The sequence below is a fragment of the Carcharhinus amblyrhynchos genome, chromosome 30 (assembly GCF_965287045.1).
Source record: "Carcharhinus amblyrhynchos chromosome 30, sCarAmb.v2.hapA, whole genome shotgun sequence".
Classification (NCBI taxonomy): Eukaryota; Metazoa; Chordata; class Chondrichthyes; order Carcharhiniformes; family Carcharhinidae; genus Carcharhinus; species Carcharhinus amblyrhynchos.
This window is the reverse complement of record NC_137353.1, coordinates 16702362-16723221: the sequence shown is the minus strand read 5'-3', so window position 1 is coordinate 16723221 and position 20860 is coordinate 16702362. Positions and strand designations below refer to the sequence as shown.

Genomic DNA, 20860 nt, shown 5'->3' with positions numbered 1-20860 from the left:
ATGACGATAATAAAGCAAATCAAGTGAAGCATAGGTAACAAACTTGTACTGTATAGGAAACAATCATTTTTAATCAACATCATTAATTCACTGCCTTAAGATGCACTGTAACCTGTAAATAACTGTAAATCCAGTACATAATCCTACCATTACACAATTCAGAAATATATTTTTAATTTATTCCTTGGAGTGGGAATTGCTGGCAATTTATTGCCAATTATTCGTTGCCCTTGAGAAGATGACGTTGAGGTTTCTTATGTAGTTTTTGCAGTGTCAGTGCTTCCACAGAGCTGTGAAGTAGGGCATTCCAGGATTGTGATCCAGCAATGACGAGGGAATGATGTCCAAGTGAGGATAGTATGTAACTTGGAGGACATTGCCTCTCTCTATACACGACCCAATCCTGAAAGAATAGAATCTATAATTGTACTCAGGGTGTTTTTCAGCTCAAGTGGACATGGTGCAAAATGTTCACATGCCTACCATCAAACTATTGAAATCCAAGTACTAGCACAAGGGAAATAAACACATGCTGCTACAGTAATATTGTGTTAGTGTGAAAAGCACAGAAAGATCCTGCTGGAGACAGCGTTCACCAAAATCAAGGATCCAACCTATCGTTGAGCCCAATATAACCTGTGGCATGCAGTAAAAGACAAGTAGCACTTGTAATTGCTCAAATTTCTGCTGGGTGTCCTAGCCCTGTCATCAACAGGGAAATAGCCACCCCCCCCCCCCCCCCACCCACCCCCCCCCCCCCCCCCACCCACCCCCCCCCCACCCCACCCACCCCCACCCCACACACACCCCCCCCCCACCCCACCCACCCCCCCCCCGCCACACACACCCCCCCCCCGCCACCCCACCCCCACCCACCCCACCCCCACCCACCCCCCCCACCCACCACCACCCCCACCACCCCCCCCACCCCCCACCACCCCCCCCACCCCCCACCACCCCCCCCACCCCCCACCACCACCCCCACCCCCCCCCACCACCCCCACCCCCCCCCACCCCCCACCACCACCCCCACCCCCCCCACCCCCCACCACCACCCCCACCCCCCATCACCACCCCAGGAGGAGCTTAACTTTAATTATCTCAAGAATATCCAAGATCAGTATGGATGGCACGGTGGCTCAGTGGTTAGCACTGCTGCCTCACAGCGCCAGGGACCCAGGTTCAATTCCTGGCTTGGGTCACTATCTATGTGGAGTTCGCCCATTCTCCCCATGTCTGCATGGATTTCCTCCAGGTGCTCCAGTTTCTTTCCACAGTCCTAAAGACGTGTAGGTTAAGTGAATTAGCCCTCAGTGTACCTGAACAGGTGCCGGAATGTGGGACAAGGGGATTGTCACAGTAACTTCATTGCAATGTTAATGTAAGCCTACTTTAGTAAATAATTTAATACTTTAATAAATAAACTTAACTTTAACTACCTATGAAAAACAGGCATATGAAATGCTTCCTTCTTAACTGATTTTTTTTGGCCAGGTTTTTGGCTTTTCTGTTCAAGGCACTGCATTTCAGTGGCGTCTGGCTCCACGTGTACTGACATCCATTTGATTCTTCATTCAAGTGACCGTTTGTTGTGCGTGAACCCAGACGGTGTATGTTTTTGGAATGTTTGACCACAAGTTGCATGCTGATGCTATTTCCAAGTTCACGTAGTTACGATTAGGGATCACCAGATAATGTTCTAATGATGTCTCATCAGTGCACTCGGTAGATTCACCGGCTGTGATGCCCTTACCTCTGAATTAGTGTTTAACAAAAACCAAAAACCTAAAATTCTGACCGATTGCATCTAATTATGTAACAAAACAATGTTCAGTAGTTTAGCAGATCACCATAGAGAGAGGGCATTACTGCAAACCTGATCCACCCCTTGCTCAGTTTCTGAATGGTAATCAGAATGAGGAACCGTCTGAATTTAACCTTCTTTAGCTCAAGGCACTAACGCCAGTTATAAGATCTGTAACTGGGCAGCTTAATTATTGCAGCCCATTGCAAAGTCTTTGCTCCTGCACTCTAAGGCAGCCATCTCCGTGCATCTTCTAGCTGTGTTAGTGAAACACTGAGCCTCAAGAGCCATGTGGCTTTGGATGCTTCTAACAGTAGAACAGTTTCTTGTTTATCGCACAGTGCTTTGTGGCAGTTTACTGAGTGCAGCTTTACTCTTGTGGAATCTTCCATTGTGTGATTTCTCTTTTCTTTCTCCTTTGTCTCACAGGAGAACAATCCATCACTGATCAGGACAGGTCCTGAAGAGACCCTGGACAGCCATCTGCTGGTGTTTGATGCTGAACGTGCAAGGAGAGAAAGCCGTATCGTTTACTGTTCCCGTACAGATTAATCAATAACTGTGATCACCTCAGTAAGCAGAAATATTCAGGAGCAGTTTTATTTTTAAGCACTCTTTCGTAGTATTCGTGTTCCAGGTTTACCTGCCACTCAATTCCTGAAAACCAGGTTGGGGTTTGCTACTCTCTGCACCTCAAGTTCTGGTAGCAAATACTATCATTTTTAAAAATTACCGTCCTTTGGATTGAAATGACAGAACTGTGGGATCAAACCAATTATATTGAAATCCAAACAGAAATTTGTGGGCAGCACGTTAGAAATTCCTGATGATATGTGTACCTGTCGAGTGAGAATCAATACAGACTGGGCCATGGAAAATTAACTTCAGGCACAGAATGGGTGCAAGTGAACCGGATATCTGCCATAACCTCATTATTAATCCCAACGACTAAAAACACCACTCATTGTAACTTGCATCTATTATAAATTACATCCATTGTAACTCACATCCATTGTAAATCCCTTCCAATTATATCCCTGTGCAGCACTGGCATTATAAACCCCTCCCATTATAAACTGCATCCAGTATAAGCCCAGTTATACAACTGCATTCATTTTAAATTCTTCCCATTGTAATCAACATCCATTATAAACCACACCTGTTATAAACCCCTCCATTACACCCTGCCCATTCCAATCTTAGTTTTTTCCATTTTTTTAAGCCCAACCATTACACACCCAGACCACCATATACTTCTCCCGTCATAAATCCTGCCTATTGTAGACCCCTCCCATTTTAAATCCTGCCCATTATATGCACCACCTATTGTAAACCCTTTCCATTATAAATCCCACTAGTTAAACACAGTCTATCATTAATCCTGTCTATTATTATATCACACTAATTAAAAATCTCTCATTATAAACCCATGCACTTTACATCTCATCTGCTTTACAATGTGTCTGTTATGAACTACGCACATTATTCTCTAACCGTTATACTAAGTGTTTGTTATACACCACACTTGCTAAATACCCTGCCTGACATACACCCATCTTTTAAACACCACAACAAATATACACTCTGCCTATTCTATACTCTTGTTATGCATGTGCCTATTATACATCTTGTCCGTTTTACAGCCCACCTGTTATGCACCTCATCCATCAAACACCCAGCCAGTTATCCCTTTCCACTGAAGTTAATTTTCCAAAGGTGTTGGGTGTAAGTCAGGAAGTTGCAGCCTCCCCTCTTGATCCAGAAAATCATAGATTCATATCTTACTCCAGAGATTTGAGCACATAATCCAGTCTAATACTTCAGTGCAGTACTGAAGCTGTGCTGCAATGTTGGAAGTTTCACATGAAATGCTATATTTTTTGACCTTATCTGCATGTGAAAGTTTCACTGGCACTCTTCAAAAAACAGAAGAGGCCTCCAACATTTATCCTTCAACCAATATTACTGAAACAGATTGTCTGATCATTTGGTTCTGCGTTTGTGGCATTTAGCAGTGATTGCATTTCAGAAGTATGTCATTGGTTTTGAAGCGCTCAGGATGTCCTAAGGCTGTGAAAGCTAGTATGATGCAAGTTCTTTCGGTCTTTTAAAAATAAAGAGGGTACAATTGGATCTGAACGTGGAAAAAGTGAAAACTCAGCCGACAAACCTCATAAATAAAAAATGAAAACAAATTGTTAGAAAGAGATGGTAAGTCCATCAAGATTCGAAAACAAAAAGATGAGTAAATGTTTTGGTGAAAACCTGTCTTCGGAACAATTTGTATCAAATCAGTAAGAGTACATCTTCCCTTTTGTGAAACTTATCATGATATTGCAAGGATATTTAAGGAATAAGAATATTTCAATTACAATTCCAGCACTTGGGGGAGGCCAGATAGTTAGCAACAGATTTAACTGCTCATTATTCAGCATAACCTTTCTCTGAACCCAGGAAGTGATTGATGATTTTTACAAAAACTCAATGTCTATCACATCTCCTCATTGAGATCTTAATAAATCTGTTGATTTCCCATCAGACATTTATACAAGATCAAACAATGAGCAGGTAAATTACAATGTTTACTTTCTAATAAATTACTTAAATTTTTAATACAAGTGCTAAGTATTGTGTAGTTGTTGGTTTGTTGTAGATTTTATATATCTGATTTACCTCAGAGCAATGCAGAAATGACACATGTTTTAAGTCTACAACTAGTTTATTTACAGTACTTTAAAATAACTGTGCAATTAAAAGATGTCTCTACACACGTTTATAGCTCTTGCTTCTTTCTGGAAGCTTCTGTTTACTTTAGCTCTCAGAGCTACACCCTGGTTTAATTAATCTAGCATAGTGAACATAGATCAGGTGCATCATGGTATTATTGCTAGACTATTAATCCAGAAACTCAACTAATGTTCTGGGAACCTGGGTTTGAATTTGAATTCAGTAAAAAAAATCTGGAATTAAGAGTCTACTGATGGTCGTGAAACCATTGTCAATTGTTGGAAAAACCCATCTGATTCACTAATGTCCTTTCGGGAAGGAAATCTGCCACCCTTACCTGGTCTGATGTACATGTGAACTCCAGAGCCATAGCAATGTGGCTGACTCCCAACTGCCCTCTGAAATAGCCTTGCAAGCCACTCAGTTGTAAGAAACGCTACAAAGTCAATAAAAAGGAATAAAACCAGATGGATCACCTGACATCAACCTAGGCACCAGAAAAGATCATGGCAAAAACAAACAGCCCTTTTGACCCTGCAAAGTCCTCCTTATGAACATCTGGGGGCTAGTGCCAAAATTGGGAGAGCTCTCTCACAGACTAGTCAAGCAACAGCCTGCCACAGTCATTCTCACGGAATCATACCTTACAGATAACACCCCAGACACCATCATTACCATCCCTGGATATGTCTGGTCCGACCGGCAGGACAGACCCAGCAGAGGTAGTGACATAGTGGTATACAGTCGGGAGGGAGTTGCTCTGGGAGTCCTCAGCATTAACTCTGGTCTCCATGAAGACTCCGTTCCCCCTGTAGTCTCATGACTTCAGGTTAAACATAGGCAAGGAAACCTTTTACTGATTACCGTGTCCTGCCCACCTTCAGCTGGTGAATCAGAACTGCTCCATGTTGGAAAATACTTGGGGAAGCACTGAGGATGGCAAGGGCACAAAATGTACACTGGGTGTTAGTTTTCAATGCCCATCACCAAGAGTGGCTCGGCGGCAGCAGCAGTACTGATTGAGTTGGTCGGGTCCGAAAGGATATAACTGCTAGACTGGGTCTGTGGCAGATGGTGAGGGAACAAACAAGAGGGAAAAATATACTTGAGCTCATCCTTACCTATCTGCCAGCTGCAGATGCATGTGTCCATCACTCTTATTGGTAAGAGTGACCACTGCACAGTCCTTGTGGAGACAAAGTCTCATCTTCACATTGAGAATAATTTCCATCATGTTGCGAGGCACTATCACCATCACTATCACAGACTTCGAACAGATCTAGCAACTCAAGACTGGGCATCCATAAGACACTGTGGGCCACCAACAGCAGCATAACTGTACTCCAGCACAATCTGCAACCTCATGGCCTGGCATATCCCCCACTCCACCATTGTCATCAAGCCAGGAGATCAACCCTGGTTCAATGGAGAGTGCAGGACAGCATGCCAGGAACAACAACAGGCATACCTAAAAATGAGGTGTCAACTTGGTGAAGCTATCAAACAGGACTATTTGCATGCCAAACAGCAACTGATAGACAAATCAAAGCGATCCCACAACCAATGAATCAGATCCACGCTCTGCAGTCCTGTAATATCCAGTTGTGAATGGTGGTGGACAAGTAAGCAACTCATTGGAATAGGAATATCCGCATTCTCAATGATGGAGGAGCCCAGCATTTCAGTGCAAAAGATAAGGCTGAAGCATTCGCAGCAATCTTCAGCCAGATGTGCTGAGCGGGTGATCCATCTCGGCCTCCTCCAGTGGTTCCCCACCATCTCTGATGTCAGTCTCTAGCCAATTTGATACACTCCATGTGATATTAGGAAACGGTTGGAGGCACTGGATACTGCAAAGGCAATGGGTCTTGATAATATGCCAGCAATAGTACTGAAGACTTGTGTTCCAGAACTTGCCGCTCCCCTCATCAAGATCTTCCAGTACAGTTACGTGTATCCACCCAACAATGTGGCAAAATGACCAGATATGTCCTGTACACAAAAAGCAGGATAATCCAACCCGGCCAATTATCGCCCCATCAGTCTACTTTCGATCACCAATAAAGTGATGGAAGGTGGGGGTGGGGAGCAAGGATCTCATCAACAGTGCAATCAAGCAGCACCTACTTAGTGACTCCCAGTTTGGATTTCGCCAGGAACATTCAGCTCCTGACCTCTTTGATTCAAACATGAACAAAAGAGCTGGATTCCAAAGGTGAGGCAGGAGTGACAGCCCTTGACATCAAGGCCACATTAGAACAAGCGTGGCATCAATGAGCCCTAGCAAAACTGGAATCATGGGTATCAGGGGGAAAACTCTCTGCTGGTTGGAGTCATACTTGGCATGTAGGAAGATGGTTATGGTTGTGGAGGGTCAGTCACCTCAGCTCCAGGACATCCCTGCAGGAGTCCCTCAGGATAATGTCCCAGGCAGTAATGTCTGAGGCCCAACTCAACTGCTTCATCAATGACCTTCCCTCCATCATAAGGTCAGATGTTTGCCAATGATTGCATGATGTTCAGCACTATTCGTGACTCTTTGGATACTGAAGCAGTCCATGTTCAAAAATAACAATATCTAGACAGTATACAGGTTTGGACTGACAAGTGGTACATAAGATTTGCACCACACAAATGCCAGGCAATGGCCATCACCAATAAGAGAGAATCTAACCACCGCTCCTTGGCATTCAATGGTGTTACGCTCACTGAACACCCCCCCTCCCAACTGTCAACATTCTTGGGGTTACCATTGGCTAGAAATTCAACTGGACTCACTACATAAATATAGTGCTACAAGAACAGGTCAGAGGCTAGGAATACTGTGGCGAGTAACTCATCTCCTGACTCCCCAAAGCCTGTCCATCATCTACAAGGTATAAGTCAGGAGTGTGATGGAAGACTCTCCACTTGCTTAGATGGGTGCAGCTCCAACAACACTCAAGGAGCTTGACACCATCAAGGACAACTTGGTTGGCATTGCATCCACAAACATCCAGTAGCAGCAGTGTGTACTATCTGCAAGATGCACTGCAGCAATTCACCAAAGATCCTTAGACAGCATCTTCCAAACCCATGACCACTTCCATCTAGAAGGACAAGGGCAGCAGATATATGAGAACACTACCACCTGCAAGATCCCCTCACCATTCTGACTTGGAAATATATTGCCGTTCCTTCGCAGTCACTGCATCAAAATCCTAGAATTCTCTCCCTAACAGCATTGTGAGTCAACCCACAGTACGTGGACTGCAGCCTTTCAACAAGGCAGCTCACCATCATCTTCTCAAGGCCAATTAGGAAAGGGCAATAAATACCGGCCAGCCAGCGATGCCCATGTCCCATGAATGAATAAAAGGACACCACATGAAGATTTGCAACCACAGTGTGATGAGCGATGGAGTTCAAACGAGTGAAATTAGTATTGAGAACTGCGGTTTGGAAGAGCTCCTTTGCACAAGCTCAGATTGATTTTCTGCAAGAGCTGGAGGCAGAAACCTTAAGAGTCAGCCAGGAGCCAGTTAGACTGTGTGGCAAGGGTCAGGAATATAACTTTGGACACGTGAGTGTGTTTATTTAGTGAACTCGTACTCCAGTACATTAGGGCAACATATTGTGAATGCTGGAGACAATGGTTGTACGTGGTGTCACACTGAGTTTTCAGGTTAATTGCTGGTGAGTAAGGCAATCAGACTGATCTCTGTCATTGAAATTAACATGGGGGGCACTTCCAACCAACTCAGGAACCGACTGGATTTGGTCTGGCTATGTCATTCACATTCAGAAATCAATGGAAAATAAAATTGGATCAAATGTATAACAGGTGGTGAGAAATTCAGACAGCTCAATTCTGGCTCTACAGCTTCCCATCAGGTAAGTTAAGTTAAAATGATCTCCACAAATCTAGAAGTCAACAACAGAATAGAAGATACATTTGCATGAGTCAGTTGTCCCTCGCCAGAAGCTCGGAAACTGACCTCTGCCCTATGGTGAGTCACTAGGCAAAAGCCCAGGGAAAGGACAAAGAAAACTGCCAAATTTAAATGCTAATAAATCTTTCTTTATTGCTATAAGAAGTGAATTTATTTTTAAATGACAAAAGTCAAATTAATATTGAATATAAAAGATTGGAATTTCCAATTTTTTTTAAATTGCAAATTAAAACAATAACATCTGGAATTTTCATGATTAAAAATGTCCCTTGTTTGTCAGTCTGCAAGGGATTGCTGTGACTGAATGGAACTGGTGGGGAGGAGAGAACTAGAAGCATTCCCCTTGGGTTACGGTACCACTCCAGCCAGAAGACCTGCCCCTGAGTCACACAATAACCGCAGTAAAGTGAAAATTGTAGTCATGGCATGCACTACTTGCCTATTTTAAAACTGCTATAAATTTAAAATGCGTGATTAGAATGTACTGTATGTGGAGATTATCTGTCTTCATGGTCGTGATATGAACATCATTGGCAAACCATGGTGGTGTGTGACTTGAGGGAATTATTCCCATGCACCATGTGCTTCTGTCCTTTGAAGGTGGTTGAAGTCACTTGTTTGGGAGGTACTATTGAAGGAACTTCAACGAGTTACTCTACAGTAGTGCACCTTGGACATACTCTCTTCCGACTTCTTCCATCAGGAAAAAAATACAAGTCTGTGAACACGTACCAACTGATTCAAGAACAGCTACTTCCCTGCTGCTTTCAGAATTTTTAATGATCTTATATATTAAGCTGATTTTTCTCTACACCCTATCTGTAACTGCAACACTATATTCTGCACCATCTCCTTTCCTTCTTCCCTACATACTCTATGAACAGTATGTTTTGTCCTTATAGCATGCAAGAAACAATACTTTTCGCTGTATCCCAATATATATGATGATGATAAATCAAATCAGATCATAGAACCCTAACTCTGTTCATTATCTACATGCATGAAACAAATGCTACCATGTGAAATCTTTAGCACACTGGACAAATATTCTTATCAAGCTGAAACATAAGCTTCAAACCAGTGGTTTAATTTAAATGAACTAGATTAACAAGAAACACACACAATCTACTCTCAAAAGATTCAGCATGCTTTAGAGCCTTAGGATATTTCATTATGTTAAAAGTGCTACATAATTGCAGGTTAGTGTTGTTATGGAGTCACTAAAGAAATATCTAAACCTCAATTTGTCTTGACAACAATGGCAATGCATTTATATAGTGCCTTTAATGTAGAAAAATATCCCAAGGCTCTTCACAGAGGCACGGTCAGACAAAATAACTGTGGCAGTAAACATTAAAGCCACTCAGCATTACAACAGACAGCTGAATTACTTACTGAACATCCTTTCACTCTTCTTCTCAGAACCTGTATCTGTAAGACACAAGATATCAATCAGAAAGTTCCAGCCAATCAATAATCTTCCTCTTTTCCCATTGGCCTCAGGAACATGTGTCGAAGTCACTGCACAGAGTGAGAAACACTCATTGAATTCAGGAGACAATACACCTCATATTTTAATTACACAAGAACAACTCATCATAAAAATTGAATAAAAGCAATAGCTATTAATGACCTCTGGTGCCAATCCATGACTGTGACCATTCCAGTTAATTAACCCCCAGAGTTTCCTATTCTCAGCTTCAACAACCTGCATGCAGAAGCAAATTCATAGCTAATATCTCTCGGAGTGTATTGATGTGTTTCTCTTTGAAGAAATGTACAAGTGATTTCATTCCTTCAATGTTAATTCTGGATTTACAATTCGAAATGAAAAATGCAGCATGAGTAAAAATCTACACCCAACAAGAATCAACGTATAGAGGGAAGAAGGCTGAAGTGAAAGAAAATGATGCTGACATGGTAATCTCTATAAACCTAAAGCAGTAAATATTGTGAATATGATCTTCTTTAGCATTTCTTGGTTTAGCACTTTTGTTGAAAGCGATCATAATGAATGCTTTTCTTCAAAGCCTTCGCTTCTTTCTTCATCACCTAAAAAACATCAAGATGTAGAATAACTGAATTCATCATCACAATGGTAATAACAACTAGAGACATTAAGAGCAACTATTAAATAAATAAAGATAGCTTACTGTCTGAAGGTGCAGATAATACAGGTACCATGTTGACCAGTGCTGGGTTATCAAGTCCGCGTTATACTGCTGGCTATATATCAATCTCTGGCCAAGGAAAATGAATTCCTGTGAATCCTCCCCTTACCTGTATCTGAATGTATTGCAAAACTGAGTTAGGAAGTGGTCAGATAATCTATTTTGGTGATGTTGGTTGAGGGATAAAAGTTAATAGGACACCAGGAAGAACTCCCCCTTCTTCAAAAATAAGGGAGTTTTTTTACATACACCTGAGAGGGTGCTGTGGATCATGGTTTAACATCCCATCTGAAAAATGGCATTGCTGACAGATCAACACTCCCTCAAGTCCTGCACAGGTGTATGGACCCTGCATTGTGGGCTCAAGTTTCTGGAATGGGATTTGAACTGACAACATTCTGACTTGGAGACAAGAGTTTTACTCTTTAAGCCACAATTAACACCTGCATCTTAACCAGCCTTGGCTTGGTGGTATTCCTGGCCTAAATGTTTGTTAGTATTTTGATTCTGAAGTCCAGGGGCAATGTTGTTGAGTCACTTTGGAATTTCAATACCTACTTTGTATATCTTCTTCCATCATGTTGGCGAAATTAAACACCACGATCACAGGTCACAAAAAGAAAAATTGGCTTTGGTGAGCATAACAATCAGGATTGTGGGAGGTAGAGAAATAATTGGAGGACATTGAGACGTTGTTGATGAGATGAGGGACAGTGCATAGTTTTCTGAGTTTTGTTCTGCGAACAGGGAAGATTTTAAGTTAACAGTCAGAAGACACATTTTAAAGTGAACTTCTGTGTTGAGGGATGTGATGTAATTTATTCCATAGTCAGGTGACTTCTGCTGTTCACAGAGGGAGATAATCACTTGGACAAGGTGCCAGAGGATCAACAGGTCCCATGCAGTGGGACTGCAGGAAAGAGAAGTGGTTGGAGGATAGAGGAGGAGGTGGTGGTGGCAGAGGACCAGGCTATTGCTTTGGGGATGTGGGTTCAAATCCCACCATGGCAGCTGTTGAAATTTAAATTCAATTAGTTAATATGAAGCTGCTCCAATTGTGACAGGGAAATAAATTTCTGCTGTCCTTGCTCAATTCTGACATGCAACTGAAAAGTATAGATACAAGTTGTTCAAATGAATACAATTAATAGAGCTAACTGATATGAAACCCATCAGCAACTAACCTGCTATCTTAGAAGTAAGGCAGCATTTAAATGATTAACTCCACAGACTTGTGTTTTATCTCTAAATAGACTCATGACAAAAACAGTCCAATATTTTGTATTTCATATTATGCAAATTTTCAGGTAATATTTTCATTAGTTGGAAAGCCTGAGATGTATGGGCAACCAAAACAGAAAAATTGCTTTTTTGGGGGGGGGGATTTGAAGAAAAAACCCTCTTTCACATTAAGTAGGATTTGCAGGTGTTGGTTTTTCATGAACTTTACCTGATTAGCAAGTGTAAATAACACAAGAAAATAAATTAACCATGGCTAACAATTGCTTTGTCTTTAGAGAATTGTTGTTTTATTATATTGATCGGTAGTATTAATAAGGGCAATTATTTACATGTGGGCCTCATGCATAGCAGAATAGTTGTTGGGACCTGGAATACTTTATAAATTACTATTGAGTCAAGGACTGTAAACTGTGTGAAGGGGAATTGGATGGCATTTGAAGAGGAGATGTATTGAATTTGATTTGATTTTTTATTGTCATATGTGTTACATACTGTGAAAAGAATTGTTTCTTGCGTGCTATACAAAGCATACCATACATAGAGAAGGAAAGGAGAGAGTGCAGAATGTAGTGTTAAAGTCATAGCTGAGGGCATAGAGAAAGGTCAGCTTAGTGCGAATAGGTCCATTCAAAAGTCTAATGGCAGCAGGGAAGAAGCTATTTTTGAGTTGGTTGGTATGTGTCCTCAGACTTTTGTATCTTTTTCCTGATGGAAGAAGGCAGAAATGAGTATGTCCAGAGTTCATGAAATCTTTAATTATGCTGGCTGCTTTTCTGAGGAAGTGTAGATAGTGTCAATGGGTGAGAGGCTTCGTTCACCACCCTTTGTAGTTTCTTGTGATCTTGAAGAGAGCAGGAGCCATACCAAGCTATGATACAACCAAAATGAATATTTTCTATGGTGCATCTGAAATTTGATGAGAGTCATAGCAGACATGCCAAATTTCCTTTGCCTTCTGAGAAAGTAGAGGCATTGGTGAATTTTCTTAACTATAATGTCAGCATGGGATGTTGGTAATCTGGACACCTAAAAACTTGAAGCTCTCGACCATTTCTACTTTATCTCTATTGATGTCAACAGAGGCATATCCTCCACTAAGCTTCCTGAAGTTGATGACTATCTCCTTTGTTTTGTTGACATTGAGGGAGAGATTATTGTCGTTGCATCAGTTCACCAGATTCTCTATCTCTTTCATAGATCATAGAACCCTTCAGTGCAGAAAGAGGCTCTTTGGCCCATCGAGTCTGCACCGACCACAATCCCACCCAGGACCAACCCCCATATCCCTATATATTACACCCACTAATCCCTCTAACCTACGCATCCCTAGACACTAAGGGGCAATTTCTTAGCATGGCCAATCAACCTAACCCGCACATCTTTGGACTGTGGGAGGAAACCCACGCAGACATGAGGAGAACGTACAAATTCCACACAGACAGTGACCCGAACCAGGAATCGAACCCAAGACCCTGGAGCTGTGAAGCAGCAGTGCTAACCACTGTGCAACCGTGCTGTGCCTGAACTCTGTCTCATCATTGTTTGAGATCCAACCCACAATAATGGTGTCATACGCAAACTTGAAAATTGAGCTGGAGGGCAATTTGGTTACACAGTCACATGTGTATATGGAGTATAGTAAGGAGCTGAGGACAAAGCCTTGTGGGGCACTGGTGTTGAGGATGATCATGGAGGAGTTGTTGTTGCCTATCCTTACTGATTGTGGTCGGTGGGTAGGAAATTCAGGATCCAGTTGCTGAGGGAGGGAGGAGCTGAAACCCAGGCCATGGAGTTTGGAGATGAGTTTCATAGGAATAATGGTGTTGAAGGCTGACCTGTAGTTGATAAATAGGAGTCTGACATAGATGTCTTTGTTGTCTAGATGTTCCAGGGTTGAGTTCAGGGCCAGGGAAGTGGCATGTGCTGTGGACCTGTTGTGCTAGTAGGTGAACTGTAGTGGATCCAGGCAACTGGGAGGCTAGAATTGATTCATGCCATGATTAACCTTTCGAAGCAGTTCATAATAATGGATGTCAGAGCCATGAAGAAGGTTGATATGCTACCTGGCATTGCATCGAGTTGTTTCACTGTCCAAATACCAGACTGGAAGGTATGTATGCATAAACCAATTGGTATTCAGTAATAAGGACAAGAATGGGAATCTGCAACAGACAGGACACACTCCAGAACCTCATTTGAGGGTGATGTCAAGAAGTGATCCCCCTTATGGAAACTTCACCCCAACAAAAAACTGCAAAAAGATTGCCAAGGTGTTCTCATTGATAAGTAATACTCAGGACCAATAGCCAAATGAAGATGGAAGATTGTCCTCATCTTTCCATGACAATATGAGGGGTAAGCTATAACAAACCAAAATCAGAACCTTTTGAGATCCACAGAATAATGAAATAAGATTGTGTTCTGTCCACAATATCCTTTGACGTTCTTTGCCATTGTCATATGCCTTTGGTTCATCTATACAAGATGTCTATTTATATACCAGAACTGATGGAAAGCTGTTTAGCCTTGTCCCTTGGATCCAAGACCAAGACAAGTGCAGTAAGTCCTCATCAGAGAGTTACTTAGTTACTTTCTTAAAAAGTTTATTCTTGGGGTATGGGCATTACTGGCAAGGCCAGCATTTGTTGCCTGTTGTGATGCTAGTGTTTATAAAATTATTTTAAAAATTGTAAAATCCTAAGAGTTGAAAAATTGTCTGTTTAAAATGTAGTTTTGTTTTTTTCTGTACTGAAGAGCTGTAGGTACATCTGGTACAGACTGAAAAAAAATGTATCAGAGGCAAAAACAACAGGATTGCTTTGCTAACTGGCTTTAGGCATTTGAATCAGAACATGTTTTGGAATTTTAATGAATCAATTTGAAACAGGCATTTGAATAGTAACAGCCTATTGGATTTGAATTTGATGTTTTGATAACCTGTAAAACAATCATATTGTGCAAATTTTGGTATGTCATCAGGGGTATAAAACCAGCTCCTAGCTCCAGAAAACTGACAGAAGACTGCCTGCCAGCAACTGCCACAGTTTACAACTCTCAGGGAGCGAGAGAGACACAGACAATAATTCTTTGTTAGTGTAACAGACACATATACGTCTTAAAAGAAAGCCTCATCCCAGCCGTAAAGGTACCAACAGAATATAGTGAAAACTGAAGAAATCAGCAAAGAAGAAAGAACATTCTGGGAGATGACAAACATGATTGCATTTTGAGTGGGACCAAAAATTTTTTTTTGTTATTAAGTGGGATTGGTGATTATCTAAATACCATTCCATTAGAATAGTGTTTTATTTGGTTTGTTAATTGTTGGTTAACCTGTTTACTGTTAGAAGAATAAAGAGTTACTTGTTGATTTTACAGAGGGAATCTCTGGTAGTTATTTTGATTTGACCACTAAACGCTGTTAAAGGGTAGATAATCCCCTTCTCACAAACTCTAACAGATTATGAAGGGAGGTACTTCTCTTTGAGTGGTTGAGTGGCTTGTGCAACCATTGCACAGGGCAATTAATAGTCAGCCACATTGCTGTGTGTCTGGAGTCACATATAGATCAGACCAGGTAAAACCAGGTCCCTCCCTCAAAATCAGTAAAATGAAGGAGATAGTCATCGAATTCAGGAAGCAAAATGGAGGACATGACCCTATCTACATCAATGGGGTGAAGTGGAAATGATTCAGAACTTAATGTTTCTAGGTGTCCAGATCACTAACAACCTGTCCTGGTCTCTTCACGCTGACACTATAGTCCAGAAAGCCCACCAACACCTCTATGTTCTCAGAATACTAAGAAACTTCAGCATGTCCGCTATGACTCTTTCCAATTTTTACAAACGCTGCATAGAAAGCATACTTCTCAGATATATCACAGCTTGGTATGGCTCCTGCTCTGTCCAAGGCAGCAAGAAACTACAAAGCATTGTGAGCATTAGCCCAGTCCATCATGCAAACCAGCCTCCCATCCACTGACTCAGTCTACACTTCCTGCTGCCTTGGAAAAGCAGAAGCAGCACTCCGAAAGCTAGAGGCGTTTGCTACCAAATAAACCTTTTGGACTTTAACTTGGTGCTGTGAGACTTCTTACTATGTTTACCCCAGTCCATTGCCATCATCTCCACATCATTTGGAAAAGCAACCAGCAGATTCAAGACCTCACACACCCCAGACATACTCTCTTCCACCTTCTTCCGTTGGGGAAAAGATACAAAAATCTGAGATCACGTACCAACTGTCTCGAGAGCAGCTTCTTCCCTGCTGCCATCAGACTTTTGAATGGATCTATCTTACATTGAGTTGATCTTTCGCTGCAGCCTAACTATGACTATAACGCTATATTCTGTACCCTCTTCTTTCCTTCCCTCTTATGTACTCCAAGAACGCTATTCTTTGTCTGTATAGCACACAAGAAACAATACTTTTCACTGTATACACGTGACAATAATAAATCAAATCAAATGGCAGATTTCCTTCCCTAAATGGCATTAAAAAACCAGATGGGTTTTTACAATAATTGATAGTAGTTGTCATGATTACTACTGCTGTCTTTTATATCCCAGATTTATTAAATGAATTTAAATAGCATAATCTCTGGATTATTAGTCCAATAACATCATTAGCCAACCATGTCCCCAACATCAATGATGCTACACTCGCATTCCGTATTGAGGAACACCTTAATGGATAGACTCGCTCACACCTGTAAAGAGTTTGGTTTAACTATCAGCATCAGGAAGACAAATGTCACGGTCGATGATATTGTTAATGCTGATTGATGGTGGTATGGCAATGTGACACTGGAGATTGTTGTTACCTTCATAGATCAGTGCTCCACATCACTAGCAATCTGCATATCTGAAGGGGTAGACTCAGTCATTGTGAGATAGATGGGCATGTGAAGAAGTGTAAAGAGAAGAATGAATGAGTGCAGCAGATAACTGGGTGTGAGGAGTAATGTGCTGGAATAGGCTCAGTAAGACAAAGTGAAGGGTTGGGGTGACATTTAAGATGGAGATGAGAAGAATATTTTTCTCTCAGAGTGTAATTAGCCTGTGAAATTCTCTTTCCCCAGAGAGCGGTGGAGGTAAGATCACGGAATATTTTTAAGGTAGAGTCAGGTAGATTCTTGCCTGGCAAGGGAGTCGAAAGGTTATAGGGGATGGACAGTAGTTTTGAGGCCACAATCAGATCAGCCATGATCTTATCAGATGACAGAACAGGTTAGAGGGGCCTAATGGCCACTCCTAATTTATATGTTCATACGTAAAAACAAACCAGTTAATGAATAATTCTGAAGTCTCAGTAATGATGACCATGAAGCTATCATTGATTGTTGGAAAACCCCCTCTCGTTAACTAATGTCCTTCAGGGAAGGAAATCTGTCATTTACCTGTCTGGCCTACATGTGATTCCAGACCCCAAGAAATGTGGTTGACTTTTAATTGCCCTCAGAAACAGTCTGGCAATCCACTCAGCTCAGGGCAGCTAGGGAAGTGGGCACCAAATTCTGGTCCAGCCAGCGATGCCCACATTCTATGAAATAATGAAGAAAAAAGTAAAGGCATTTAGAATCACACCCTAAGTGTGCTTGGGTCCAAATCATAGAATCCCTACAGTGCTGAAGGAGGCCATTTGGCCATCAAGCCTGCACCAACAGCAATCCCACCCAACCCTCTCCCACATATTTACTCTGCAAGTCCCTCTGACACTAAGGGGCAATTTAGCATGGTCAGTCGAACTCACACGCACTTCTTTGAAGAATCAAGCTTAATTATAGGAGATGTGCTGGGGCAATGTTTCCAGTGACACTTAACATTAGTAAGTTCAAGGAGGGGAGGATGGCTATAAGGTCTTTAATGGGTCACTCTGGTCTTACCCCTTTCAGTATTCTTTGCCGGAGTTCATTCTGAGTCAGGGGCCTTTCCTCTTCGTCAGTCACTGAAGATTCCACATCACTGTCATTATCATTTCTGGAAGAGTCACCAACAAGAATGAACTCTCTTTTGATCCAAACATTACCATCACTCAATGAACATTCCAATCCATGTCATCAGGAAAGAAAACCAATTGTAGTGTCTTTGAACTCCCCTCTGCCCAGCCTCTCCCTCCTGCAATTTTCTTCCTTTCCCCTATCCATGATAACTCAAGTACATAAGAAATAGGAGCAGGAGTAGGCCATCTAGCCCTTCGAGCCTGCCCCGCCATTCAATAAGATCATGGCTGATCTGAAGTGGCTCAGTTCCACTTTCCCACCTTCTCCCCATAACCCTTAATCCCCTTGCCTATCAAAAACCTATCTACCCGCGTCTTCAATATATTTAGCGAGGCAGCCTCCACCACTTCAACGGGCAGAGAATTCCAGAGACTCACCACCCTTTGAGTGAAGAAGTTCCTCCTCAACTCCGTTCTAAACTGCCCCCCCCCCCGCCTTATCTTGAGGCTGTGCCCTCTAGTCCTACTGTCCTTTCTGAGCAGGAAGAGCCTCTCCACCTCTATCCTATCCATCCCATTCATCATCTTGTACATCTCAATGAGATCTCCCCTCATCCTTCTAAACTCTAACGAGTACAAGCCTAGTTTATTCAGCCTCTCGCTTCTACCCAACACTCATACGTTCATCAAACACAGGAAATCTCAGCAGGTCTGACAGCACCTGTGAGAACAGTGCTAAGGTTTCAAGTCTGAATGATTCTTTAACACAGTTCTCCACAGAAGCTGTCAGACCTGCTGAGATTTTCCAATTTTTTCTACCTTTATATCAGATTCCAGCATCCGCAGTGATTTGATTTTATATTCATACAAACATGTTTTACATCCTGGCTGATTGTATTTTTCACTCAGCAACAGTGTTAAATGGGTTGCTGATCTGCTATTGCTACATTTGCAATATCCCAATATCACTCCTGGTGTACTTTATACAGAATCCCCATGAGATCCATCCCTAAAAGAGGGTCAGTCAGAGGCCAGATGACATCTGCACAGCCCCCTGTTTTGGGAATGGTGTGAAAAAATTATTTATAAAGCTGAGGAAAAATATTAATCAGCTAAGAACAGTTTACAATCCCCATGATATTATGAATTTATGGTTTTGTTGGTCTCTACCCCTTCCGCAAAAGATTGATGGAACTGAGATAGGAGATACTCACCCAGTGGTGGGAGGTTCAATGTATATTGGCTGGATGGGATTTTTCGGATTCTGGCCCAACAGCAAAATGGCAGCTTCCTGTGGGTCATATGGTCTGTCGTAATCCTGGTATGAATAATGTGTAGAAGAGTAAATATTAGTGCCACACACAAATAAAGAGATGCAACAAACCCAGACACAACTTGAATATAATCAGCTTATAAACTTTTACATGAGTCAATCCAGGACTAGTATCAGGCATCACTAAAGGAGACCACACAGCCCATCATACGTATATGCTGGCTCTTCAAAAGAGTCGTCTAATTAGTCCCTTTCTTTTGCTCTTTTCCACAGACTTGCAAATTTTATTCTTTTCTAGGATATATCCTATAAATATAAGACCTGCTCGTGACCAGGAAGTGTTATAGACAGCAATCAGCAGGAATAATTCCCTTTAGAGTTACCACTTGGCAGATACCAGATAACTTATCACAGACTGGGGATGATACCTGAGGCCTCCTGACTTGTTTGGCTCATTGCCACATCAAATGATGCATTGATCTACAGAACCAATCAGCATGGAAGTGATCATCCAAGTGCCAGGAATTTTGGCAGGGAGAGTGATGCATAACGAGCATTGCTGCGTGATGAGAATGGGTTAGAGAACAGACCCTTCTCCTCTGAAATGAACAAAATAAACACAACAGTTATGTGTGAGCAGCAATCTCCCATAAATGATGAGATAAATGATCAAATAATCTGCTTCCATTGATGTTGGCCGAAGGATCAATATTGAACAGGATGCCAGGCAGAACAGCTGGAGTGGCAAGGTGGCATGGTGGTTAGCACTGCTGCTTCACAGTGCCAGGAATCTGAGTTTGATTTCTGGCTTGGGCCATTGTCTGTGCAATGGCCCAGACATTCTCCCAATATCTGTCTGAGTTTCCTCCAGTTTCGTCCCACAGTCTGAAAAACGTGCTGGTTAGGTGCATTGGCCATGCTAATTTCTCCCTCAGTGTACCAGAGTTTGGTGGCTAGGGGATTTTCACAGTAACTTCATTGCAGTGTTAATGTAAGCCAACTTGTGACACTAATAAACAAACTTTAAACTTACTCTTCTTCAAAATAGACTCATAGGATCTTTCTGAGAGGACAATAGGGACCTCATGTCATCCAACAACATTTCCAACAATGCAATATTCAACTTGGTACACAGCAGAAGCGTCAACTTGGATTATGTGCTCAGGTCTCTACCGTGGGACTTGAACCCACAATCTCCTTCTTCAGAACTGAGAATTCTACATGCTGACCCACATCTGACACCATAACATGGGTCAGAATCCTACAGTGACAAATAGGCAAGTCCCTTTGTGCTCTGATGGTACTAAAGCAAAATATTTGGGCATTTTTCAGTCCACTTCTTGTAGATGGTACAAACCAGCTGAGTGATCATTACAATGAAGAAGACACCCAGAGGAATGAATATCGCTCTGCAGCTCCCTGAATAACTCAAAATTACATCTACAAAATGTACTGCAGAAACACACCAAGGATTCTTTGACAGGAGCTTCCAAACCTACCACCCAGAAAGACAAGGGCAGCAGATGCACGGGAACACCACCACTTGCATGTTCCCTTCCAAGCCATACATCATCTTGCCGAGAAACTATAATGTTGTTTCTTTGCTGTCACTGGATCGAAATCCTGGAACTCTTTCCAATAGCGTTCTGGGTGTACCTACACCACAGGAACTGTGGTGGTTCAAAAGGTGGCTCACTACCATATTCTCAAGGGCAATTAGGAATGGGCAATAAATGCTGGGCCAAGTCAAAAATACTCATTTCCTGTG

The 20860-nt window shown here is 42.0% G+C and overlaps 2 protein-coding genes across 8 annotated transcripts in view; one reads left to right on the top strand and one right to left on the bottom strand.

Moving 5' to 3' along the window:
* LOC145360108 (putative oxidoreductase YteT) overlaps positions 1-20860 on the top strand; it is a 264299-nt gene that overhangs the window by 220696 nt on the left and 22743 nt on the right. For 4 of the 6 annotated variants that reach the window (XM_080215072.1, XM_080215074.1, XM_080215075.1 and 1 more), the window contains one exon: positions 2234-4422. In XM_080215072.1, coding sequence (XP_080071198.1) covers positions 2234-2356 — 123 coding nt within the window. In that variant the 3' untranslated portion in view covers positions 2357-4422. Of the gene's footprint in view, positions 1-2233; positions 4423-14855; positions 15228-20860 lie in introns of those variants that run through there. The other 2 variants (XM_080215071.1, XR_013889666.1) reach the window with 2 other exon arrangements.
* The window catches only part of odad1 (outer dynein arm docking complex subunit 1), a 34313-nt gene continuing 17982 nt past the window's right edge, over positions 4530-20860 (bottom strand). Inside the window, exons 12-15 of one of the 2 annotated variants that reach the window (XR_013889665.1) lie at positions 19034-19137; positions 17764-17857; positions 9859-10515; positions 4530-4967 (exon numbers count right to left, since the gene is read on the bottom strand). Coding sequence is in view for 1 of the 2 variants with exons in the window: in XM_080215069.1 (XP_080071195.1) it covers positions 10447-10515; positions 17764-17857; positions 19034-19137 (267 nt within the window). In the remaining variant the exon portion in view is untranslated. Of the gene's footprint in view, positions 4968-7521; positions 10516-17763; positions 17858-19033; positions 19138-20860 lie in introns of those variants that run through there. The other variant, XM_080215069.1, reaches the window with a different exon arrangement.